The sequence below is a fragment of the Mytilus trossulus genome, chromosome 1, assembly GCF_036588685.1.
Source record: "Mytilus trossulus isolate FHL-02 chromosome 1, PNRI_Mtr1.1.1.hap1, whole genome shotgun sequence".
Lineage (NCBI taxonomy): Eukaryota > Metazoa > Mollusca > Bivalvia > Mytilida > Mytilidae > Mytilus > Mytilus trossulus.
The window spans coordinates 27,326,614-27,353,699 of record NC_086373.1 but is presented as its reverse complement, the minus strand read 5'-3'; the positions used below and the strand labels follow the sequence as shown (position 1 = coordinate 27,353,699).

At 31.9% G+C, this 27,086-nt stretch overlaps 1 protein-coding gene across 1 annotated transcript in view; it reads left to right on the top strand.

Moving 5' to 3' along the window:
* The window catches only part of LOC134720751 (NACHT domain- and WD repeat-containing protein 1-like), a 56,238-nt gene that overhangs the window by 13,002 nt on the left and 16,150 nt on the right, over positions 1 to 27,086 (top strand). Inside the window, exons 7-19 of the mRNA XM_063583239.1 lie at positions 5,423 to 5,548; positions 9,237 to 9,442; positions 10,683 to 10,825; positions 12,585 to 12,687; positions 14,177 to 14,407; positions 15,471 to 15,798; positions 15,983 to 16,135; positions 17,165 to 17,314; positions 22,778 to 22,994; positions 24,582 to 24,735; positions 25,103 to 25,274; positions 25,580 to 25,954; positions 26,436 to 26,696. Coding sequence (XP_063439309.1) covers positions 5,423 to 5,548; positions 9,237 to 9,442; positions 10,683 to 10,825; positions 12,585 to 12,687; positions 14,177 to 14,407; positions 15,471 to 15,798; positions 15,983 to 16,135; positions 17,165 to 17,314; positions 22,778 to 22,994; positions 24,582 to 24,735; positions 25,103 to 25,274; positions 25,580 to 25,954; positions 26,436 to 26,696 — 2,619 coding nt within the window. The remainder of the gene's footprint in view (positions 1 to 5,422; positions 5,549 to 9,236; positions 9,443 to 10,682; positions 10,826 to 12,584; positions 12,688 to 14,176; positions 14,408 to 15,470; positions 15,799 to 15,982; positions 16,136 to 17,164; positions 17,315 to 22,777; positions 22,995 to 24,581; positions 24,736 to 25,102; positions 25,275 to 25,579; positions 25,955 to 26,435; positions 26,697 to 27,086) is intronic.

The following is a 27,086-nucleotide window of genomic DNA, read 5'->3' as shown; positions in this document are numbered from 1 at the left end:
AATTTCATAGAAGTCCATTCATTAAAACTAAAGTTAATGTCCGGAAACCAATGTGTCTTCAGACGACAACAATGACGACATAATACCATTATATGATCCCAAAAATTGTTTGCAGTCATATGAAAACTGATTAGATCCTCATTTTTAACCTAATATATTCTGAACTCCCAACTGGCATGACCATCATGACCATAGATCTTGTCCATTTAATTTTTTTTTGGTGTGGGGGGGGGGAGGATTTAAAATCATTTTTCCAAGGTCAGCTTTAGTTAGAGGACGGACGCAAGATGAATACATTAGTATATGCACATATATACTTGATAGTGTGACAAAATAAGCATGCTCTTGGTTTTTGCAAGATCAAATATGATATGCAGAGTGGTTATTTCTTTATTAAAGGATTTATTACTATAAACTTTTACATTGTATGGTCTCTTAATGGAGAGTTGTCTCATTACAATTATACTACATCTTCTGATTTTATTGTGTTCCAAAGCAGTTTCTTCACAACCTTTGGAAATAGAAGCATTGTTTATCTTCATCACTTGGTTTGTATTAAAGTCAGAATAAGACAACAGATAATTCTTCCCATACGTCACAAGGATTATGACGTAAAGATAACTATGATTAAAAAATGTATAGAAGCATGCAACTGCTAAAAAGCATTAGAATTCTGCTACTAAGGTGGCTACAGGGCCTGAAGTTTCTGTCAAAAGTGTCGTATTATTTCAATCTTTACAGAGAATGAATCAAATTGGTGGGGGGAAAAACGGGGGTCCCAGACCATTTTTAAAGCTCAAAATTTTACTTTAAATATGTAAAAGGGACCCTTTTTGTCGTCCGTCGTCTGTCGTTAACTTTTACAAAAATCTGAAACTACTGGGCCAAATTAAACCAAACTTGGCCACAATCATCATTGATGTATCTAGTTTAAAATTTGTGTTTTGTTACCCGGCCAACCAACCAAGATGGCCGCCATGGCTAAAAATAGAACATAGGGGTAAAATGCAGTTTTTGGCTTATAACTCAAAAACCAAAGCATTTAAAAAAAAATCTGACAATGGGTAAAATAGTTTATCTGGTCAAGATCTATCTGCCCTGTAATTTAAAGATGAATGGGACAACCAGTTGTTGGGTTGCTGCCCCTAAATTGGTAATTTTAAGGGAATTTTACTGTTTTTGGTTATTATCTTGAATATTATTATAGATGGAGATAAACTGTAAACAGCAATAATGTTCAGCAAAGTAAGATTTACAAATAAGTCAACATGACCAAAATGGTCAGTTGACCCCTTTAGGAGTTATTGCCCTTTATAGTCAATTTTTAACCTTTTTTTCGTAAATCTCCATGATGTTTTACAAAAATCTTCTCCTCTGAAACTACTGGGCCAAATTAAACCAAACTTGGTCACAATCATCATTGATGTATCTAGTTTAAAATTTGTGTTTTGTTACCCGGCCAACCAACCAAGATGGCCGCCATGGCTAAAAATAGAACATAGGGGTAATATGCAGTTTTTGGCTTATAACTCAAAAACCAAAGCATTTAGAGCAAATCTGACAATGGGTTAAATTGTTTATCTGGTCAAGATCTATCTGCCCTGAAATTTTTAAATGAATCAGACAACCCATTGTTGGGTTGCTGCCCCTAAATTGGTAATTTTAAGGAAATTTTACTGTTTTTGGTTATTATCTTGAATATTATTATAGATGGAGATAAACTTAAAACAGCAATAATGTTCAGCAAAGTAAGATTTACAAATAAGTCAACATGACCAAAATGGTCAGTTGACCCCTTTAGGAGTTATTGCCCTCTATAGTCAATTATTAACCTTTTTTCGTAAATCTCCATGATCTTTTACAAAAATCTTCTCCTCTGAAACTACTGGGCCAAATTAATCCAAACTTGGTCACAATCATCATTAATGTATCTAGTTTAAAATTTGTGTTTTTTTACCTGGCCAACCAACCAAGATGGCCGCCACGGCTTAAAATAGAACATGGAGGTTAAATGCAGTTTTTGGTTATTTCTCAAAAACCAAAGCATTTAGAGCAAATCTGACAATGGGTAAAATCGTTTATCTGGTCAAGTTCTTTCTGCCCTGTAATTTAAAGATGAATGGGACAACCAGTTGTTGGGTTGCTGCCCCTGAATTGGTAATTTTAAGGAAATGTTGCTGTTTTTGGATATTATCTTGAATATTATTATGGATAGATTTAAACTGTAAACAGCCAAAATGTTCAGCAAAGTAAGATTTACAAATAAGTCAACAGGACCAAAATGGTCAGTTGACCCCTTTAGGAGTTATTGCCCTTTATAGTCAATTTTTAAGGTAATTTTAAGGAAATTTTGCTGTTTTGGGTTATTATCTTGAATATTATTATAGATAGAGATAAACTGTAAACAGCAATAATGTACAGCAATTTAAGACTAAAAAATAAGTCAAAATGACCAAAATGGTCAATTGACCCCCGAAGAAGTTATTGTCCTTTATAATCAATTTTTTAACAATTTTCATAAAATTTGTAAATTTTTACTAACATTTTCCACTGAAACAACACGGACAAGTTCATTATAGATAGAGATAATTGTAAGCAGCAAGAATGTTCAGTAAAGTAAGATGTACAAACACATCACAATCACCTAAACACAATTTTGTCATGAACTGTCTGCTTCCTTTGTTTAATTCATATACCAAGGTGAGCGACACAGGCTCTTTAGAGCCTCTAGTTTAATGAAATGATAGGGAAAATAGAGGTGTTGACATATTTTTATCTGAATATCAAAACAACTGTCTGTGACACTATTAATATAAAAAGCTGAAATATAGCTTCAAAGAATAAGCAAATAAAGAATATAGGTCACTGATAAGGAAAATAAATCATTTTACCTTAAAACACAAAATTTTGACAGGGTAAATGGTGAAATTGGGTGAATTGTCATTTTGAGCCTTTCACAGATACAAATAATGAAGATAATAATTATTTAGGGGCTAAAATACAATAATTTAACATTTTTAAACAATTAAAATATTTTTGAAAAATAGTGAATTTATGACACAACTTTTTCGTGTGCATGGTACAGGTAATTCATGGGTGAAATTATGCGCAGTGGAATAGTCATGATCCTTGTCATCTATTTAATCACAATCCAAATTCAGAGCTGTATCCAGCTTGAATGTTGTGTCCATACTAGCCCCAACCGTTCAGGGTTCAACCTCTGCTGTAGTAGTATATCCTGCAATTTAAATGCAAATTTACATGTAACATGATTCCGTCAAAATGCATAACTAGTGAGCATTTGTGATTTCAAATGGGTTTTGTATAAATTTTGCTGCTGTGAATGTGTGGAGATGATACAATGTATAACTGTATCAGTACTATGCTTGCTTGTATTCTGTATTCTGTAATTAATAGTTTTTTGTGATTTAATTTTTTAGTTTAAAGATTCTGAACAGTGTTTTGAGTGGCTTGCTTAAGTTGCTTTTATGTTTGCTGTCAGATTTCAAATTAGATATTATATGACAATGAAGTAGCAACTGCAAAAGCAGAAGAAATATTTAATATAAAAAAAACAGGGAGCTTTGTCAAAAGCATCTTGAGCAAATACTATAAAATTGGAGAAGGATAAAAAGTACTATAATTAAGCAATTGTTGACTTGATTTTAGTTGATACAATCATTTATCAACCCCAGAGATATGAAATTCACACTCAGCCTTAAGCCTCATTGAATATCATATCTGTTTGGTTGACAAATCATTTTCTCTAATTCTATGGAAATTTATCACTTTCCAAAACCATTGTATAATTTTTTTTTAATCAATGTGTGGTTGCTAGTGATCTCAGAAGATGATTGGATGATTTTAAGGGTCTTAACCTCTCTCAGCTACTAGATGAATTAAAATATGCTAACAGGTTCTAATGAAATTGACAATTTTGGTCAAAGTGGAAGGCACTCAAAGGGTATTTTAGTTTGGCAAAAAAGGAAGATTTATGTTTTAATCATTATAGAAACTGATTCTTACATAGTTTCTTGTGGATTAATGTATTTATCCATTCTCGATAGTTAAATTATAAATTTGATAATTTAACTATCTGTATTGGATAAATCCCCTAATCCACTGGTATCAATGTAAGAATGTAAATGTATCAACCTCATCAAAATTCAATTATAATGTATACTAGAAGACAAATAGCTTGTATATAAATCAAATCATGTTGGAATAAAAATGTGATCAATTAGAACTTAACTTACAGACCAGTTTAAAAAAAAAACCTAAAGGTGAGTTGGAATGTTTGTATTTCACACTGTCAATGTGTTGATATGAGAGCACATGTTTGCTGTGCCAACTGTTTACCAGTTTAACAAGTTTGTTTTGGGTAACAGAGAAAACTTCCCATCATTGATCATAGATTACATATTATTCTGTTTAACAAGTTTTAAGGAACCATTTCTTTCTATCATTTTCAACTCCGCCATGTGTGAATAATTTTCAGCCAAATTGATATCATGTGTGTGTATGTGCTGTATATATAATTGCACCAATTTTGATTTTCTGATACATTATAGTTCACATTTTTTTTGTAACAATACATGAATATTGCATTCGTCAATTAATATTAAAAGTATAAGTCTTTAAAAAAAAAATTGGCACACTGGTAAATAATTTTGATACTTTTAAATCGTGTTTTCAAGAATTAGTAATATTGAAACATCTAGATACAACTACGGAAAAAGCTATGCCCTAATCATCAGTGAATATGATTATAAAAAAAAAAGATGTGGTATGATTGCAAATGAGACAACTGTCCACATAAGAGACCAAAATGACACAGAAATGATCAACTATAGGTCACCTTACGGCCTTTAACAATGTGCAAAGCCCATTTTAGTTTATTATATAAGTGTATGCCATACACAATGCACATTTTTTTTTATATTATATCATTTTAGCAAACAAGAAATTTTTCATAACTATATAAAAAAAAAGGATTGTAAGAAAATGCATTAAACATAGAAAAACTGACACTTTCCATAAATGTTTTTATGTCAAATGCTTTTACCTCACTATTTTTCAAAATTATTTTTAAGATTGCCCATGCCATGGAATACTATATTTTGAGGCCATTTCCTCCGTTTTGATAGTTTCATTCACAGATTAATACCAAAAAAATTGTAAAAATCTACAGGGTATCATATGTAACTTATATTTCTGATTAGAATTATAGCCATGTTTTAGAACCTTAAGAACACTCTGAATATATTTGATAGTGGACTTATGAAAGTAACTGCAAGTTACTGTAGCAGTCTACATGGAGATCAAATTATGTATGATGTAATTGTCAGCTATCAGATCTTGGGGTTATCAGAGCTAACAATATGTAAATGCTTTAAATTTAGATTTACATTTGTACTTTAAGAATGTAATGGTCCTGACGACAAGGTCAAAATGGTGAAAACATTGTTGGAAGATTTGAAAGGAGATTTGACAAAGAAATTACCAGCAGAGAATATCTTATCCTATAATGTATCATGGCAAGAGAAGGGTGAGTAGATACTCATGGCAAGAGAAGGGTGAGTAGATACTCATGGCAAGAGAAGGGTGAGTAGATACTCATGTTGTATCATGGCAAGAGAAGGGTGAGTAGATACTCATGTTGTATCATGGCAAGAGAAGGGTAAGTAGATACTCATGTTGTATCATGGCAAGAGAAGGGTGAGTAGATACTCATGTCAGTCATTTTGTTTTGTCAATCTCTAGACTTATAGAATTAAGGTCACTGTGGCTTAGTATTCTTTTAACTTTTCAATGTTCCAATTTTAAATTATTTGATCACAACCAAAGTGTAGACTAACATATCATGAATAAAGATTTAATTTTGATTGCCTTTATATTTACTGTTTAAAAGATTATGCCTCTTTGATCTAAGAAATTGACATTTAAGGCTCTCATATGTCAGACCTGTCTTTCTGGGATCTTTGATATTTTTTTTCTATATAAAAGTTCATTCTTTAAATTAAGTCTTTATATAGTTCATATGACTTCCTAAATGAGATTCATCAACTAAATATTTCAAATGGTATTCATGCTTTAAGCAAATTCCAACCCCTAGCCATGAGTACCGTCTTAATATTTTTTATGTGTTTTGCTCATTGTTAAAGGCCATTCACTGATTTATAGATTTCAAAATTGTGTTTTCTGGTTTGTGCATCCATTTGTGTGTTCGTCCGTGCATTCGTCTGTTAGTTCATTCATTCGTTCGTCTGTCTGTCTCACTTCAGGTGAATGTTATTTGTTGAGGTAGTTTTTATACGTCCTTCAAAATTTTGACGGGACGTATTATGGTATACAAATGTCCTGTGTCCATCCGTCTGTCCGTCTGTCTGTCCAGCGTAACATGTCACACCGTAACTTGAGAACGATTTATCCAAATTTCATGAAACCTCAGATAGTTGTTTCTTATGATGGTCAAATGATCTATACTTTTTGGTGAAAATAAGATTAAAACTTTTTGAGTTACGGCACTTTGTAACTAAAACAGGGTGTGTTTTGTTTCACATGTCGCACCGTATCTCAAAAACGATTCTTGATTATGGCTTAAAACTTTAAGCACTTCTTAGTTATATTATTCTTAATATCTGTATACTTTTTGGTGATGATTCAAAATTTTATTTTTGAGATATTGAGTATTATGTAAAAAAGGGGGAGGGTTTTTTTACATGTCGCACCATATCTCAAAAGCGATTTATGATTATTGCTTAAACTTTACACATGTCTTTGTTATATTAATTTAAAGATCTGTATACTTTTTGGTGATGATTTAAAACTTTATTTTGGAGTTATTGAGTATTTTGTTAAACAGGGGAGGTTTTTTTACATGTTGCACCATATCTCAAAAATAATTTATGATTATTGCTTAAAACTTTACACACTTCTTTGTTATATTAATCTAAAGATCTGTATACTTTTTGGTTTTGATTCAAAATTTTATTTTAGTGATACCGGTATTTAGTTTTTGGAGAAAAAAAAACAGGGTTGGGGGTTTCACATGTCCGCCGTGTCTCAAAAACAATATATGGTTATTGCTTAAAACTTTCTCAGAAACTATTTATGAGCATTGCATAAAACTTCCATACATGACGTCGGGCTCATAACGCAGCTGTTTATTGATGAAGTTGAAGTCCAATCAACTTGAAACTCAGTACACATGTTCCCTATGATATGATTTTTCTAATTTTAATGCCAAATTAGAGTTTTGACCCCAATTAAACAGTCCGAGAACATAGAAAGAGAGTGCGAGTGGGGCATCTCAGTGTACTGTGGATATATTCTTGTATCTAAGTATTATAAAAACCATTTAGACTTTACAGTGGATAATTTTGGCACATTTGACAATTTAAATTCAAGTTTATGATACTTTTGCTTTTAAACATTTTTTCAATGGACTATTTTTCCATATTTTACTCTTGTTTATTATAATGTGAACTTGTAAAAAGTGTATGCCATTTTTAACTCACCTGGCCTAAAAGGCCATGTGAGCTTTTCTTATCACTTGGCGTCCGTCGTCGTCGTTAACAATTTTTCAAACATCTTCTCCTGAAACTACTGAATGGATTTAAATGAAACTTAACATGATTGTTCCTTAGATTATCCTGCACTAAGTGTGTGCTTCGATTTTTGATCCATTAAAAAACATGGCCGCCGTTACTTAAAATAGAACATAGGGGTCAAATGCAGTTTTTGGCTTATATCTCAAAAACGAAAGCATTTAGAGCAAATCTGAGATGGGGTTAAAAAAGATCATTAGGTCAATATCTATCAGCCCTGAAATTTTCAGATGAATCAAACAACCCATTGTTGGGTTGCTGCCACTTAATTGGTAATTTTAAGGAAATTTTTCAGTTTTTGGTCATTATCTTGAATATTATTATAGATAAAGATAAACTGTTAATAGCAAAAATGTTAAAGTCATAAGAAACCTCAAGTAAAAAAGATAATGCATATGTTTTTTATTACTCAATGGATAGTTTTCATTATAAAACTTGTGTACATATACTTTTTTCTGAAGAAAATTCTTTAATTTATTCATATTTAGAAAAAGTTTACTTTATTTGAATTGCTTCCTTCCAGCAAGCAATTCCCCCGACATATTTTCCGTATGCAAGGTGACCTCAGTGTGACCCATCTCGGAAAAATCCGGTGACCACAATACGCATGGATGTCCTTAAAATAAACTATTATCTGTATTTACATGTTAAACACATGCTCAATTTCCATGCTTTTTGTTTATTTTTCGTCAATTGTTGACAAACAGGTGACAATCGTTAAACTTCGGCTTCAAAACACGAACTTTAATTACCTGCCACATTTTCACAACAACACTGACCGATTGAAAAAACAAATGAAATTTACACAAAAAAAATGATAAATTTGAGTACAGAAGACTAAGTTTGTGATGTTTGTATGCGTTGGTTCAAGAATTGGAAGAACATTATTTTTCACCGGTCACTCGTTTCTTATGACTTTAAGCAAAGTAAGATCTACAAATAAGTTAATTTGACCAAAATTGTCTATTGACCCCTTAAGGAGTTATTGCCCTTTAAAGACTTTTTTCACAATTTGTTCATCATGTTGACTTACTTTAAAAAATCTTCTCCTTTGAAACCGCTGTATCAATTTCGGCCAAACTTAGGCTAAATGAGTTTCAGAGTATCTAGTATAAATTTTATATTTCATTTCCTTGTATGTCAAGAAACATAGCTCCTATGGCTAAAATAGAACATAGGAGAAAATAATTTTTATAGCTTTTGAAGAAAATAGGACAATTCAAAGAACATTTAAATAAATTGAAAAGCCAAAATAATCATTGATGAGAGATTTAACCAAAAAAAATTAAGGTGAGCGATTCAGGCTCTTGAGAGCCTCTTGTTTTTGTTTGGTTTAAACAGTTCTCTGAACATGGAATACAATTATATGTGCAGGTCATGGTGAGAATTCAATTTGCCAAATAATTCATGCAATATAGCTTTACAGTTTTCTAACTACTCACTCAACATTGGAATGGATGTGCCTAAGCCCCTAAAGGTGTGAATGATGTTCACTAAAACCAATGTTTTTGACTGAAATGCATCAAACTCGAAAGTTATCTATTGAGATACATGGAGATATAAAAATACTTATTTTACAATATTTAAACAATTCATAAAAATGTTTTAAATTTTGTTTTTTATTAGGTTTGGATCCTAGTATCAAAGAACACAGTGAGTATCTTGATAAAATTACTGAAGATTCAGAAAGGAAATTAAAGCAGTTAATAGATGACATCATTGCAGCAGACAAGAAGAAGAAAAGTGATCCAGTAAAAGATGAAATCAGACAACATCTTTTGTTTTGCCAGACAAAGTGTGCTGATTTTAAAGGCAAAGAAGATACTCTGGAGGTAGGCATTTCCACCATTTGATTATTTTTGTGTGAATCAGTTTCTGACATGTCTGAGGATAGGGAAATAAGAATATTTTTTTGATTTAATCTTGATTTTATAGTTAAGGTCACAGTGCTCCACTTTTAATGGACTAATAATGTCACATGGGTAAAAACAAAACTTTTGGGGTCAATAAGTCAAAGGTCAAGGCAACAGTAGTAATTGAGAGACTGAATCCTGGGCCAAAATTTTTGCAGATTGTATCTTTTGAACCATATGTAAAACATTACCCAAACTATAAACTGGAGAATACATCTTAGAAAGATCACAAAAATTTTGTCAGTAGGTCAAATGGGAGGGTCACGATACATGTTTTCCATTATTCAACATAAATTGTTTAGCAAAATTAAAGTCTTCATCACCAAAACCTAAAAAAGTACCTGACGATTCTAAAATCTGTTTATTATACCAGTACTACAAATGCAGAAAGATCATAATTTTTGTATGCACTCATTGTTTGTCTGGAATTTTACTATACTTTAATGGAACTATTTGTATAAATAGATTATTAGTACACAATACATTTTTGTGCAATGCCTGTGCATATCATTTTGATTTGGAATCCCTGTCTATTATTTTGTCCAATCAGCTATAGGGTTTCCCAGTTGCTGCTGCATGTGAAATCTCGTTAACTAATTGCTTTTCGAGATCATACTAATTAACCAATCAAAATTAACACTGCATTTGAATTAACCAATTAGCGCTTAATTGACAAGGCTTTTGTTTTAGACACAAGCACATAATTATTCTGAAAGCAACACCAATGCTTTGAGCAGACATTCAAATTTTTCTGGGAAATTATTTATTCCCACCCTCCGCTCCCTATGATAAAAAGATATTGTTGTTTCATATTTGTAGCTTACTATTCATGTGTACACTTTAGTCTTAGATGTCTGAAAGACTATTGATAATCTGTTTATCATTATTTTTTTCTAAGCCGTGTCAATGATTTTAGGCTGATCTGATGTCATACATTCTCTTACTACTTGACTGAGAAAAATGAAATATTACTCAAGTAGTGTCATATATACATTTTATTGAATTTTCTGCATTTGATATTAATATTGAGGAGTCACAATTATTAGATTTCAGAATATTAAAACTCAGTCAAAAAAAATCATGATATATCAGTCATTTGATTTTGAAAAAATCCCATTTGTAAAAAAAATAAAATCTTTTTCATATTGATTTTCTCCAGGCAGTGCACACCTATTTAAAAAGTGACAAAAAGCATCCTCTTGTTATTCATGGTGAATCTGGTAGTGGTAAAACATCCCTTATGGCAATGATAGCTAAAAAAGCCAATGAATGGTTTGATGGGAAGGCAACAGTTGTTATAAGGTAAGATTTTTATTATAAATGGGATTCTTTTTCATGCTTAGATAGTCATAGACATTTATTTTTAGCTCACCTGGCATAGCCAAGTGAGCTTATGCCATCACTTGGCGTCCGTCGTCGTCTGTCGTCGTCGTCTGTCGTCGTCGTCTGTCGTCGTCGTAAACTATTTCAAGAATCTTCTCCTCTGAAACTACTAGGCCAAATACTTCCAAACTTTAACTGAATGTTCCTTAGGGTATCTAGTTTATAAATTGTATCCGAAGTTTTGATCTATCAACAAACATGGTTGCCATTGCTAAAAATAGAACTTAGGGGTCAAATGCAGTTTTTGGCTTGAATCTCAAAAATAAAAGCAATTAGAGCAAATCTGACATGCGGTAAAAATGTTCATTAGGTGAAAATCTATCAGCCCTGAAATTCTCAGATGAATCAAACAAACCATTGTTTGGTTGCTGCCACTTAATTGGTAATTTTAAGGAAATTTTGCAGTTTTTGGTCATTATCTTGAATATTATTATAGATAAAGATAAACTGTAAACATAAAAAATTATCAGCAATGTAAGAACTACAAATAAGTTAATATGACCAAAATTGTCAATTGACCCCTTAAGAGGTTATTGTCCTTTAATGACAATTTTTCACAATTTGTTCATCATATTTGCTAACTTTAAAAAATCTTCTCCTCTAAAACTACTCGACCAAATTCAACCAAACTTCAACTGAATGATCAGTAGGGTGTATAAAATAAAGTTTGTGTTTCATTTTCCATTTCGTCAAAAAACATGGCCATCATGGCTAAAAATAGAACACAGATTAAAATGCAGTTTTTGGCTTATATCTCAAAAACTCCAGCATTTAGAGCAAATAAGACAAAGAAGTTAAAGTAATTATTAGGTCAAGGTCTACCTGTCCTGAAATTTTCAGCCGAATCGGGTAACTGGTTTTGCAGGTATAATGCCCCTGAATTGATGATTTTAAAGAAATTTTGCAGTTTTTGGTTATTATCTTGAATATTATTATAGATACAGATTAACTGTTAATAGCAAAAATGTTAAGCAAAGTAAGATCTACAAATAAGACAATTTGACCAAAATTGACCCCTTAAGGAGTTATTGCCCTTTAAAGACTTTTTTCACAATTTGTTCATCATGTTGACTTACTTTAAAAAATCTTCTCCTTTGAAACTGCTGTATCAATTTCAGCCAAACTTAGGCTAAATGAGTTTCAGAGTATCTAGTATAAATTTTATATTTTATTTCCTTGTATGTCAAGAAACATAGCTCCTATGGCTAAAATAGAACATAGGAGAAAATTTTTTTTTTTTTTTGCTTTTGAAGAAAATAGGACAATTCAAAGAACATTTAAATAAATTGAAAAGCCAAAATAATCATTGCTGAGAGATTTAACCGAAAAAATTAAGGTGAGCGATTCAGGCTCTTGAGAGCCTCTTGTTTCAAAAGGTTCCAACATTTTTGAGATGCTATTCATCAATTTGGAAGTTGGTTTTTTTTGTTCTTCAGTAAAATAAGTGTTATATAAAAGATTATTAGTAAAGTTTTTCATAGCTTTTAGCTATTAAATTGTAAAAATTACCATCAATTTTTTTGTTGAAAATTTCCATTTATTTGTTTAAATGTAGTTTTACAAACACAACTTTTGCTAAAAAAAATCAATTAATAACTAAAATATTTACGTGGACAAATATCAGTAATGAATACATCTTGAATACATAGGCAAATATAATTTATATTTTTTATTTTAGGTTTTTGGGAACAACTCCAAAAAGTTCCAACCTTTTTGATTTGTTATGTAGTTTGACAATGCATATCAGAACCGCCAAGATCTTGGATCATCTGAATGCTAAGGTAATTCTATAAGTTTTGTAAATTTTAGCCGAAAACAAAATTAATAATTTGTTTAAATACTTTCATTCTAGTTGTCATATTCTGAAACAAGGATGCCAAATCTCCTGTTTGAAGGGTTGACAAATCTTTTATTATCTCCCTCTTTAACCAATATTTTACAAGAGTACTAGCTCTGTCAATCATTCATTACTAAATAATTGTTCATACATTGTTTACACATATTTAGTGCTTAATCTTCCAGAAATGATGTTGAGTTAGTTAAAACTAACTAGTATAACCCCCTTTGAATGTTAAATCATAAAAAATGTGCAAAATGAGATAACTATTAGAGACAACCATTAGGCCGCACCAATTTAATTCCTTGTTCAACGGAAAATTGTCTCATTGGCACACATACATGTACCACATCTAACTATTTAATTATTTCTTTGTGAACAGGGAAAAATACTTCATAAATTAAAGAAATGTCAAAGAACAAGTGATAAATCAAGTTTTAATATTATCAAAACATATTATTATATATTTACAAAAAAAAAGTATAATTGCTCCCTTTTACTTTTCAAGCTTCATCTGAAAAATTTGCAAATTTATAAAAAAAATTTTTTTAAATATATCAAATCGCTCGCTCACCCCAATTTTTGGAGTTCAAAAATCTGTAGAACAAGAAATTAAATTGGTGTGGCCTTAGTTTGATATCTCAATACAGTAAATCTCTGAATAAAAAGTTAAACTTGAAGGAGACTTATTTTTGTCTCCCCTTGAAGGAGTCAAAAAAGCAAAGTCTGGGTATGCTGTTTCCGCCGGTGGCATTAACAGTGAACATGTATTAGTTTGTGATGAGGTCTAATTTATGGTTAATCACAAATGTTAGGTCAGTCATATGATATTTGGTATGCAGTTGTGTTAGCATTGGCACGTCTCATTTACATGGAGATTGTTAAGCCATGTACCTCAGTCATGGTTCATTAACTTTGAATATTTGCATAACTGATGTAACATGTTAGAGTATTGCTGTTTTGATTTCAACAATTGCATTATCAAAATTACAAAAAGGCGAGACATATATCTGTGATAACAGTTTATTGAGATTAGAAAGTTGACTAATACAGTATGTATTCCTCAAAAATAATGAAGATATACAAAAAATAGCAGATTTTTTTATTTTCCTGAATAACTCATTTAATGGAAAAGGGAAAAAAAATATTATTGTGGATATTTGATTTAGTAGTTTTGCCAAAGTCTGCATTTTCCATTAAAAAAACATAAATTTGTAAATCAGGTATATTTTGTACTAGTATATGGTTTACCCACTATATTCCAGAAATTTGGTACCCCACCAATAATAATGAATCCACAGTTAGTATTAATCAAATAATAATGTATGTATAGTATCAATCGTCCTGAACATGCATGAAATATTTGCCACTGGATGTTAAGCAACCAACAATCAATCAATCTAAAGAATCAATGTTTGCTTTCTTTTTACCAGAGCTTTAGTGAGGTTGAGCTTATTTTCAAACAGACCTTAATAGCAACGAAAGGATCTGATAAAAAGAAAATCAGTGATCCTCTGATCATCATATTGGATTCTCTTGACCAGTTGGATCCTTCATACAATGCAAGAGGGATGCAATGGCTACCACTCCTAGTGAATCCTAATGTAAAGATTATAGTATCAACGTTAGAAGAACCAAAATATGAAGTATTTCCTAATCTCAAGGTATGTATAGAATCTTACAAGGATTACAGTCATTCCTTATAATTTAATTCTAAATAAGATTATTTGTGATGTCATTTGAAAAAAATTATGACTATGAGCTGATAGACAAAACACTTTCAGCCATTCAAAAGAAGTGACATCTTAAATTAAATTAAATATAGTCAGAAAATGTAATGTGATGGACAATAAGACAACTATAAACCAAAGAAGAAGGAAAAGTATGTTAATTTAATTATTACCACAGGGCCTTTAACAATGAGTATTATTGTCAATGAGAAAAATTCCATCCAAAGAAGAATGGACAAGCATGTTGACATCAACATATCACCATATAGTGCCTGCAACAATGAGCAAATTCATACGGCTAGTAGGAAATAAAATGCTGCAGATATCTAGATGTGAAATAAAATTCAAAACAGAGAACTGACATCCTAACTTTAAGCTGATGCCACTAAAAAAAATGGTTCAACAAAATTAATATATTGCAGGCAATCAATTGGTAAAATGCTTGAAATGTTTTGGCATTTTTAAACGCCAGTCAAATTGAGCATCATATATATTGACTCATTTTGCTAGTTATTTAATAATTCTTTGAAAAATTTAAAGTTATGTTATCAATACCTGAAATTATTTCAAAGAATAAAACATATCCACATGATTATCTGTGACACAAATATTCCATAATTGTCAAAACACATAATTTAAAAAATGCCTTTATAGAACATTAACAAATTAACCCAGCCATATTATTTATGTATGTGCCTGTACCAAGTCAGGAGCCTGTAATTCAGTGGTTGTCGTTTGTTTATGTGTTACATATATGTTTTTCGTTCATTTTTTTGCATAAATAAGGCCATTATTTTTCTTGTTTGATTGTTTTACATTGTCTCATCGGGGCCTTTTATAGCTGACTATGCTGTATGGGCTTTGCTCATTGTTGAAGGCCGTACAGTGACCTATAGTTGTTAATGTCTGTGTCATTTTGGTCTTTTGTGGATAGTTGTCTCAATTGCAATCATACCACATCTTCTTTTTTATATACTGCATGTTCTTTCTTTTTCAGAACCGAGTTCCAGCTGATGGCTTTATTCCTGTGGCAACCATCCCGAGGCCTGATGTGAAATTAATTTTGAATCACTGGTTGGAAAGAATTCAACGAAAATTGACACCAGAACAGGAAGATTTACTTTTGAAATCATATGATCAGTGTCCTTTTCCACTTTACTTGAATCTCTGTTTCAGAGAAGCTTCTCAGTGGACATCATATATGGATGTTTCAAGCATTCAGCTGTTTCAGACTGTACGGGAAGCCATAAATGGTCTCTTTGCCAAAATGGAGTCACTTCATGGATATGCTTTTGTGTCTAAAACCTTAGGATATTTAACTGCAGGTAATATTTTGAGATTATTATTGTACATGTATTAGAAATTTGATTGAGTAGAAATTGAACTTTACTCATGCTTTGATTCTTTATATTTGTTATTTTATTTGTATCAATGACCCCACTATCCTAGAACAAGAACTTCATTTCAAAAACATCAAATTAACTCATCATATGGATTTTCATTTTACAGCAAAGATTGGATTGACAGAATCAGAATTAGAAGATATATTGGCATGTGATGATGATGTGTTGAATGATGTCTATGTGTATTGGACACCACCAATCAGGAGACTTCCTCCATTACTTCTAGTGCGACTCAGACATGATCTACAGCAATACTTAGGTTTGTGTAATATTTTTCTTTCAAAATTTACATCGGAAAATAATGCATTATTCTGAAATAACACAATTGCGTTACTAATTATAGAATATTACTGATTCTTTCCTGTGATATTAGTGTTGATGTCGGGAGGATTTTTAACTTTGTCTTCAAAATTATAAAACTTGTTAATCACCCATTTGATATGTAATAACAATTATATTTTAAAATAATCATAACAGTTTTTACAAAGGAAAAGATAACCCATTGTTTAGATGGAGAAGTACACAGTAAATTGGCTGTCAACAATCTTCATGCAATAACTTATAATTATTAGCCCTAACCTACCAATTATTTTCAAATTTAAATATGTTGTTACTGATGGACAAAACAGAGGTCAAGGTTGATATTAACCATTTGTGTGTACACTGTAAGTTATGGTCCTTGAAGAGGGTGGTAAAGGGGGGTGCTTGCACGAAAAAAACGTGAAATAAGACATAAATTCACGTTGAACGTGAAATAATTTCTGTAACGAATGTTGCACGAAAAATAAATACTTTTATTTGAACCTTTTATGACTGAGTCACTGTCTTCTTGTATGTATTAACTCTTTGTTTTATTTGATATTCCCAATTTAGTATACACATTTATGATATAATTGGTTTACGGCTTTTAAAAAAGTATTTCTTGACAACCCCTGCCAAGTGTTTGAATTTTATTTGAAAAATACTTAGAACGCAAAATAAGACTTTGAAAACCTTGATGCATGTAAAATTAAATAAGCAGAACACTTTGAACAAGATACCAGTCTTGCAGGACTGAACGTCACATAAAAAAGTAAAAACACGTTGAACGTGAAATGAAAAACGGTGATCACGTTGCACGAAAAATAACCCTTTACCACTCTCCTTGAAGTATTGTAAAGTTACACTTTATGGTGAATCTGTCAGTTATTGTTGAAACTTAGTATAGTAATTTATAAACTAATTAATACTTTTTCCAATATAGTACAGTCTTTTATTTTATGTCTTTCTTTATATCTTTTTATTTCAGTTGAGAGAGGAGCAGACGGTTCTACTGTTATCTACTGGTACCATAGACAGTTTATTGAGGCAGCGAAGGATAGATACTGTGCAGAAGAAACCAGTGTAACAAATCTTCATACTGCATTGGCAGACTACTTTTTAGGAACTTGGGCCAATGGTAATAATATTGAACATCAGATTTTATTGTTAATTTTCATAAGTTGAAAAAGATTACAATGTTCTCAATGTCTTGCCTAGATTTATTATATTATATTATTATAGTATTAATGTATGGACTTTTTCATATTGGCCCTGTAACATGCCCGAGGTGTTAATAATGGCCAAGGATGGTTGTAATGGCCCTGAGGCAACGCCAAGGGCGATTTCAACTGTTCGAGGCCATTATTAATATCAAGGGCATGTTACAGGGCCAATATGAAAAAGTCCATATATTGATACTTTTATTACCCAACTATAAAGGCAACTACATTCAAGAACAGTCTTCGAGTCTCGGATCCTAAATTATACAGCTATCCACAAACTTTATCAAGACCAATACAGAAAAGCCTGTTTCATAACATTTTTATTAAATGGTTTTAATTCTTCGATTGAACAAAGAGTAAGAAACTTACCGTGAAGAAGATACAGGAATTTCATAGCTGAACTTCAACTTGTCTCTTCGCATGGAATTTTGGTCAACATTGTTCTGATTTCTCATCCAAGTACTTAATGTTATGCTATTAAAATTCATTTCATCTAGCAAATAAAAAGTAGCTGGGAAGAATAAATCAGACAGTTGAACTAATCTTAAGTCTGCATTCTGAGGATTGAACAATGGAAATGAAACAGTGATAATAATCAAAAGTCGTACTCGAAAAAGGCTGTGAAATATTTCCGTTTCAAGTCGTTACAAAACAATGTCAATGAACATCATGTAAACTTGTTTTTATGAAATTAAGTTTAAAAAAAATTAAAAAAAAATGTCACACTTATTTAAAGAAATAAACGACATTTTGATTTAATCGATGTCCCGTCCATCTGTTCATAATGCATGACTGTGATTTCGTAATGCACGGGTGTGATTTCGTAATGCATGACTGAGATTTCGTAATGCATGACTGAGATCTCGTAATGACTGGCTGTAGCAATTTCTCTGTTCATAATGACCAGATGTCGAAATATTCCTTTTATAAAGCATGGGCATTTCTATACATATTGTAGTAAGTTGGTTAATAATATATATTATTAACCAACTTACTACAATATGTATAGAAATGCCCATGCTTTATAAAAAGAAAATTTCGACATCTGGTCATTATGAACGGAGAAATTGCTACAGCCAGTAATTACGAAATCTCAGTCATGCATTACGAAATCACACCCGTGCATTACGAAATCACAGTCATGCATTATGAACAGATGAAACGGGACATCGATTATATCAAAATGTCGTTTATTTCTTTAAATAAGTGTGACATTTATTTATTCTTTTTTAAACTTAATATCATAAAAACAAGTTTAAATGATGTTCATTGTTTTGTAACAACTTGAAACGGAAATATTTCACAGCCTTTTTCGAGTACGACTTTCGATTATTATCACCGTTTCATTTCCGTTTTTCAATCCTCAGAGAATGCAGACTTTAAGAGTAGTTAAACTGTCTGATTTATTCTTCCCAGCTACTTTATATTTGCTAGATGAAATTAATTTTAATAGCATGAAATTAAGTACTTGGATGAGAAATCAGAAATTACATCTGACAGTCACAATGTTGACCCAAATTTCATGCGAAATTGAATGCGAAAAGACAAGTTGAAGTTCATCTATGAAATTCCTGTATATTTTTCACGGTAAGTTACTTACTCTTTGTTTAATCGAAGAATTAAAACCATTTAAAAAAAATGTTATAAGACTGGTTTTTAGGCAGTTAAGCTGCCTTATGCGAGCACCCTGGATTTGTGTGCTACCCAATAAATGCTGAAATATGTGCCATTGTTATCATCTAGCTGGCTACTATATTATTTATAACTTATTGGACAGTTTGTTCATACTTTTCATTCTGGATTACAAAAAATATGACCAGAAAAACCTTAAATGATCGTCGATTTTCCCAAAAGTTTTGAAGTTGCACATATTGAAGTAGAGCACATTAGAAATCCTTATGTAGTTTATTCTCCCCTGAGCTTTTGGCTAAGATGTCAAAGAACAAATGTATGAAATATTTAATCGCCGAAAATCTCTAAAGACAAGTAGTTGAGATTTCCCAAATTGCAAAAGTCGTAGGAATATTGTTTGTCGTCAATACGTAGTCAACTACGTATGTAAACGTCAGTAGTCTATTATATAAGTTCAACTGATCACGCTGTTGGCGGCAATTTTGAATCAGAAAACGAAAATTTCATATCTTTTCAATTTGGACGCAAGGTTTCAAATTAGCGGTGGTCTGAGGTCTGCAACCTTCCAATTTTGCAGTCGGACTTTCTACTTGGTTACTAGCTACGCCCTACATGCCCAACGGACCTTGAAAGAAAATAAAAAAATAACTTTGCAAACATTTTTACCAAAGTTTCCTAATAAAGATCAATAAACGATCTCAAACTTATTTTTATCATTACCATTCATGAGAGCGATGTTCAATTTGTTCAACCGCTAGCTTTATACAGAAAATCGCCGATTAATAATGTGTAAATCCGAGTAAAATCGTATCTCACTCTCTGTCAAAAACAACATTGTAAATAAAATGGCTGCCGCGAGATTACAATATCGGATCCGATTCCGGAAGCGGATTAGTGTAATCCCGGGTTTTGGCTCTTTTAAACTAGAAAATGCAGACAGGTGACAAAATACATCTATGCATGGTTAATAAATATAAACACTAGAATTGAAAACCAAAAGATATATGCTGAGACTACTATAACAAAGTAGTCTCAGATATATATATAAAAGATGAAAAAGCAGAAAATATTTTGTACATCAATTATAGTGTCAAAATCCAATACAATGTAACAGTGGTAACAGTTTATCTAACAGTTTAAATTTTTTTTATCAGTGATAAATGTTGGTAATTCATTTTAAATGTTTTTCAAGTTAAACATATTACTGCAATTTCAAGAGGTATTTTTTTCTTCTCAGTTTCGATAGGTCAGTTAAAATAGCTGGAAGTTTCTGATATAAAAAAAAAGATGTGGTATGATTGCCAATGAGACAACTATCCACAACAGACCAAATTGAAATATAGGGGAAGTCCCTGTGGTCACCCTACCCCTCATGTTTAAGAACTTTGAAACAGTTGGGATCCACAACTCTAAATTAAATGAAATATAGGGGGAGTCCCTGCAGTCACCTGATTGAGAAATTGGAAACAGTCTAGATCCCCACCTTTAGATAAAACCATATATATTCATGTATGAGAACTAATCAAATGAAATATAGGGAGAGTCCTTAGGGTCACCCTACCCACTCCTGTTTGATAACTTAGAAACAGATGAGATCCCCACTCCTCAACCATATATATTCATGTATTGGACAATATAACAAATCAAATTAAATAAAGGGGAAGTCACTGGGGTCCCCAACCCCTCCTGTTTGAAAACTTGATAACAGTCGAGATCCCCACCAATAAACCATATATATTCATGTATGGGACAATATAAAAAATCAAATGAAAATTAGGGGTAGTCCCTAGGGTTAACCCACACCCTCTTGTGTGTGATTTGAGAACTTGTAAAAGATTGAGATACCAACGCCCAAACCATATTCATTCCTGTTTGTCATTCAAAAAAGATTGAATGACATACAAGGTCAATCTCATAGGCGACACATATGCATATCACTTTGCTAGACCCTAACACCTGTCATTTTATTACTAACTTAGACATCATGGACTTGGGGTGAAGGAGGGAGTCGTTTACATTTATAAGTCAGACCTCACCATTGATCCCTGTAGTAGTAAACATTTGTCTGATTTGTGTCTCATAACTTTTGTACTGTACAACACAAACTTAGTTTTTGTTTCCAGGGAAGCAAGTCCATTCATACTTTTACAAGCTTGTACTAAAGTCAACTTGAACTACTAACAGTCAACTAATATGAACAATTACGATCAAGTAGAAGAACTGCAAGCATTGCAAATTTGTACCACTGCTGACTCATTAAAGACTCATGACCATTCGTGGTCATGTGCGTTGCTATTGAAAACCTTGATAAAATATGAATTATTTGCCTTAATGTTTAATTCATTAAATGAACATAAATGTACAATTATATATGAATGTTTAATGTTTTTCTTTTAAATCTTTAAAAAAAAAGTTGAAGCAACATTGCCACAGTTTTCATAATTATGTTTGCCTTGTTTTTTGGTTAACTGCCTACAGTGCTTACAGCGCTTTGATTCTGTATTGGTCCTGGTGTAGATTGTATAATTTTGGATCCGAGACTCAAAGACTGTTCTTGAATGAAGTTGCCTTAGTTGGTTAATAAAAGTATCAATATATGGACTTTTTCATATTGGCCCTGTAACATGCACTTGATATTAATGATGGCCTCGGGGCCTCAGGGCCATTACAACCATCCTTGGCCATTATTAATACCTCGGGCATGTTACAGGGCCAATATGAAAAAGTCCGTACATTAATACTATATTACTGCATGGGAAGAGTAAACAAGTGTAAACTTTGTCAGTCGACAGTCTATCAGTATGTACATTCCAAAATAAGTTTCCTTTCTCTAACTTTTGGTTTCCTCAACCAAATATTATGAAACTCATACACTATGCTTATTGCCACAAAACACAGACCAAGTTTGAATCTTGGTGCTGCATGGTCACTTTTACCATTCATTAGTTATGCTCCTTTGTAATGTTACATGCAAGCAGATGCATAATCTTTGTCCCATGGACACATTATATTCATTTATTTTATTTTGAATTTGACTCCTTTAAGATTTGTTGTTCTTTAGTTACCTAAGGGCCGACATCAAAATATCAATGTAGGATAAAAAACTTAAATCAAATAGTTTGGGGTTGGGGAGTCAACATTGCTGCAAGTTTTGTTAATCTAAAATCGATTTTACATATATCCCTATTGGTCAATCAATTTTTATGCCCCACCTATGATAGTAGAGGGGCATTATGTTTGCCCCACCTACGATAGTAGAGGAGCATTATGTTTTCTGGTCTGTGTGTGCGTCCGTCCTTCTGTCCATCCGTTCGTTCGTTCGTTCAGGTTAAATTTTTTGGTCAAGGTAGTTTTTGATGAAGTTGAAGTCCAATCAACTTCAAACTTGGTACACATGTTCCCTATGATATGATCTTTCTAATTTAAATGCCAAATTATATTTTTTATCCCAATTTCACGGTCCACTGAACATAGAAAATGATAATGGTAGTGGGGCATCCTTGTACTATGGACACATTCTTATTCCCAAATTAATTAAGTTAAGAGGAGGGGGGGGGGGGGGGGTCAGTGAAAAAACTATTTGAATTAAGTTTTTTATCCTTCATTGAACTTTTGATGTCGTCCCTAACTGTACATGTTAGAAATAAGTTATTTTTGTGGAAATTTGTTTTTCAATATTTGTTTTATATTGTAAGAACAAGTCAAACTTTTTAAATGCAGATAACTTTGTTTTTTTTCATTATCAGGCAATAAAAAGCCATATGTGAACAGAAGTGGTGAGAGTGGATTAGCTGACAGACATGTTGTGACTCAACCAATCAAATTTGGTGATACATACAATTTAAGGAAGCTAAATAACCTTCCATACCATCTTACTATGTCAAAAAGGGTTAAACAGTTGAAGGATGAATGTTTGATGAACTTATCATTTATAAATGCCAAACTAGAATGCTCTTCTGTAAGGTAAATAAAAATATACAAGACTAAATTTATAGAAAAATTGATCCCTGAATTTTAACATTGACAAATTTTCTAATTGCTTAAACATTGAAAATTAACGAATGCGCTACTTGCCTTCATGAACTATTGTATGAGAGTTGTGAAGGAGGTACATGCATGTACAAACAGGAACTATAATTGTTGTTACATAATAAAATTGAGAATGGAAATGGGGAATGTATCAAAGAGAAAACAACCCGACCATAGAAAAAACAACAGCAGAAGGTCACCAACAGGTCTTCAATGTAACAAGAAATTCCAGCACCTGGAGGTGTCCTTCAGCTGACCCCTAAACAAATATATACTAGTTCAGTGATAATGAACCCCATACTAATTTCCAAATTGTACACAAGAAACTAAAATTAAAATAATACAAGACTAACAAAGACCAGAGGCTCCTGACTTGAGACAGGCGCAAAAATGTGGCGGGGTTAAACATGTTTATGAGATCTCAACCCTCCCCCTATACCTCTAGCCAATGTAGAAAAGTAAACGCATAACAATACATACATTTAAAATTCAATTCAAGAGAAGTCCGAGTCTGATGTCAGACGATGTAACCAAAGAAAATAAACAAAATGACAATTATACATGAATAACAACAGACTACTAGCAGTTAACTGACATGCCAGCTCCAGACTTCAATTAAACTGATTGAAAGATTACGATTTTATCATATGAATATCAGGCACAATCCTTCCTGCTAGGGGATAAGTATCATACCATCATAACAATATGAGAAGAACATAACCTGTGTCATGCCAACAACTGTTTTTTTTTAATAAATGTGTTTAAGTTCTGATGCAAAGACTCTATAAGTGAATCAATATTAACGCCAAAATATGCAATCTTTAATGACCTGACAACTATATCCCTTCTTAATAAGTCTATTTAAAGGTTTTGTTAGTTTCTGCGGTGAATACTGACATTTTTGTGCTTTATAAAGAATATTTTCATAAAAAATTGGATGTGAAATACCTAAACGTATAAGAAGTCTGCATGTTGAGCTATATTTACGAATGATGTCCTTATACCGATGTTAAAATCTAAAACATTGTTACAAACACGAGTGAATCTTACAAGTTGATATATATAAACACCGTAAGATGGTGACCATCTAAAAATGGATAATTGAAGATAGGAAATGAAAAATCATCTCTTTTATCATAAATTTAAGTATTAAGCTTTCCGTTAGTGATATAGATATCATGAATGATTTATAAAAAAAAATGGCTTACACATCAATTTTTTTTAAACAATTTTGCACGGAGCAATTATGAGCTTCAAGATATTGATAGATCAGTTTAGGTCTGTTTTGGAACAATTGTATGTGAGGTAAAGGTCATTTATATTTATATTTGATGAGTAATGATTAATTTTTATTTAAAGATTACCTGAACAACTAATCATTTAGACTTTACACGTTTAATGTGTACTAAAGAGCACCCACTTACCATCTCTATATTTATTCTGAAACAAAGCTATTTTATTTAGTAGAATGTTATGTTAAAGGAGAAGGAGTTGATATTTAAAGCTATGTCTCTTATTTAGATCAGTGATGGAAGATTATGAGATTGCCAAACAGATGATCAATGATTCCCAGTTAAACATGATTCTACAAGCTCTCCTTCTATCAGGGGATTCTATTCTGTTCAACGCAAAACAGTTTGCACCACAGATTTTCTTAAGACTCAAGAATGTCAAGGTAAAATATCTATTCAATTCATTTCATGCAAATTATTATTATACTGTACACAGATAATTTTCTGTTGGGGAAACTAATTTTTGGGGGAATGGAGGAACAAATATTTTTTTTGTCTGATTTATGGGCATTATGTTTTTTGGTCTGTGTCATTTTGTTCTGTTGTCAGTCTGTCTAATTCAGGTAAATGATTTTGGTCAAGGTAAATTGTTATGTCCAATCAACTTGAAACTTAGTTCAAATGTTACCTATGATATGATCTTTCTAATTTTAATATCAAATTTGGGTTTCATCCCCAATTTTCACAGCCTAATGAACATAGAAAATGAAAGTGCTGTATTGTAAAAGCCAAGTTTGATTTTATATTTAGGAATTACAGAGTTTTACTGATGCATGTAAACAGACAGATGTGACCTATTTATGTCCTGACACTGACCTGTTAGTGACGGTTGGAGGACCTTTGGTTTATGCACTAGGAGGACATAAATCTCAAGTTGATTGGGTGGACATGAAGAAAGATGGAAAGATAGCTGTCACTGCTTGTAAGATTTCATAATTTACATTCTCTACATATTTTGCCTGAAGTTACTTTTCTGTTGTGATAGGAATTCTGACATCTTACTTATTTTTTCTAAAATCTGATGCCATTCATAGGTACAGTGCTAGGATCTCTGCTTGTTAAAGAACACTTGTAAAACTCTTCAAGGGATCCTTTGGTTGTCTGCTACAAGGCAAAATTTCGCCACCTATCCCTTATACCCTCTTTTTCTAGTATAAGCTACTTTACTTCTAAGTAGATTTTGTACAAAAATGTCACTATTTTAAAATAAAATTGTTGTAATTTCAGCAAGTGATGACCACTCAGTAGGCCTGTGGGACGTTCAGGATGGTAAAGTTATCCGAATCATGGAGAGAATTGTTAAGGATCCCAATGAAGTACATTTTGTGGCAGACGATTCTCTTATTCTTGTTTATTCAAGTAACTCTTTGGTAGCAGTTACTGAACTAGGCGAGAAAAAATACACATTTTCTCATACTGCCATGAAAATTTTCTGTGTTTGTGGTAAAAATAAAGAAGTACTTGTAGGATTTATGAAAACTGGAGTTGTCCATCTCTATGATATGAGAACTGGTGAAAAAACTGGTGTGATTAATCCAAAAGATGGACTGTCGGATGGAGACAAGGCCAAATTGAAAGTGTCATTTGGATTATTTGCTTCAGGTAAGTTTAACTAGTGTTATAAGTATTTACAGTCTGGATGGGAACAGTGTGGGGGTAAGTCCTACATTTCTGTATTATTGTTGAGCCTTCGGCCAGGAAACAATACATTCACTCTGTGGTAAAAGTTTTTTAAATTTAATAAATTTCTTAAACTATACTGGATTTCTAACAAACTTGGACAGAAGCTTGTTTATGATCATAAGATAGTATCCAGAAGTAAATTTGTAAAAGTTTTGTACCTGTTTATCTGTATTTTTCCACACTGTTAAATAGTCTGCTTTTTTGTCATGCTTGAAGATATTGACTCAATATTTGATATATGAAATACACCATGACAATTTATTGATCAAGTTAGCATTTTGTTCCAGTAAAATGACTTTTTAACTGCCCAGGGACTATGTATTCCCATGAACTTGTTATACATGTAATAAATCTAAATAAAACATTGATTTTCTTTTATTTTCAAAAAAACTGTTTTCAGGTTCTGATAATTATGCCATTTGTACTGATGATGATGACAACGCTATATGGGTGGTAGATTTAGAGAAAAGGCATGCCTACTGCTCACCCAGAATCAGATTTCCACCAACTCCTGCCACTGCTGATGTAGATCAAGATGACTTGACCATAGATGCTTCTGCTGTTACTAGAGATGGGAAATACATTGTGGCATCAAATATGTATGATAACGTCCCTTACCTGTTTGATATCAAGACTTTTGAAATTTGTAGAAAATTAACAGGTAGGTAGGTAAAAAAAATGTAAAATCACAAACAAAAAAAACTTTGAGGAAAATTCAAAATGGAAAATCCCTAATCAATTGTCAAAATCAAAAGCTCAAACACATCAAACAAATGGATAACAAATGTGCAGACATTTTCTTATGTTGAAAATAGTGGATTAAACATGATCACAGTTCTTATAAGATTATACAAAATATTTAAAAAAAAATAATTAAAAAATTGTAGTTGCCAGACTGCTTATATAAAAAAAAAAGATGATTAAGGTTGACTAAGTATTTTATAAGTAAGTGTTGTCCATCTGCTAATATTTGTTAAAAAAGCATTGACTTGAACCATAAAAAAATTTATGCACTTGACCTATTTGTATTGATAGGATTGTTTTTTCTTGC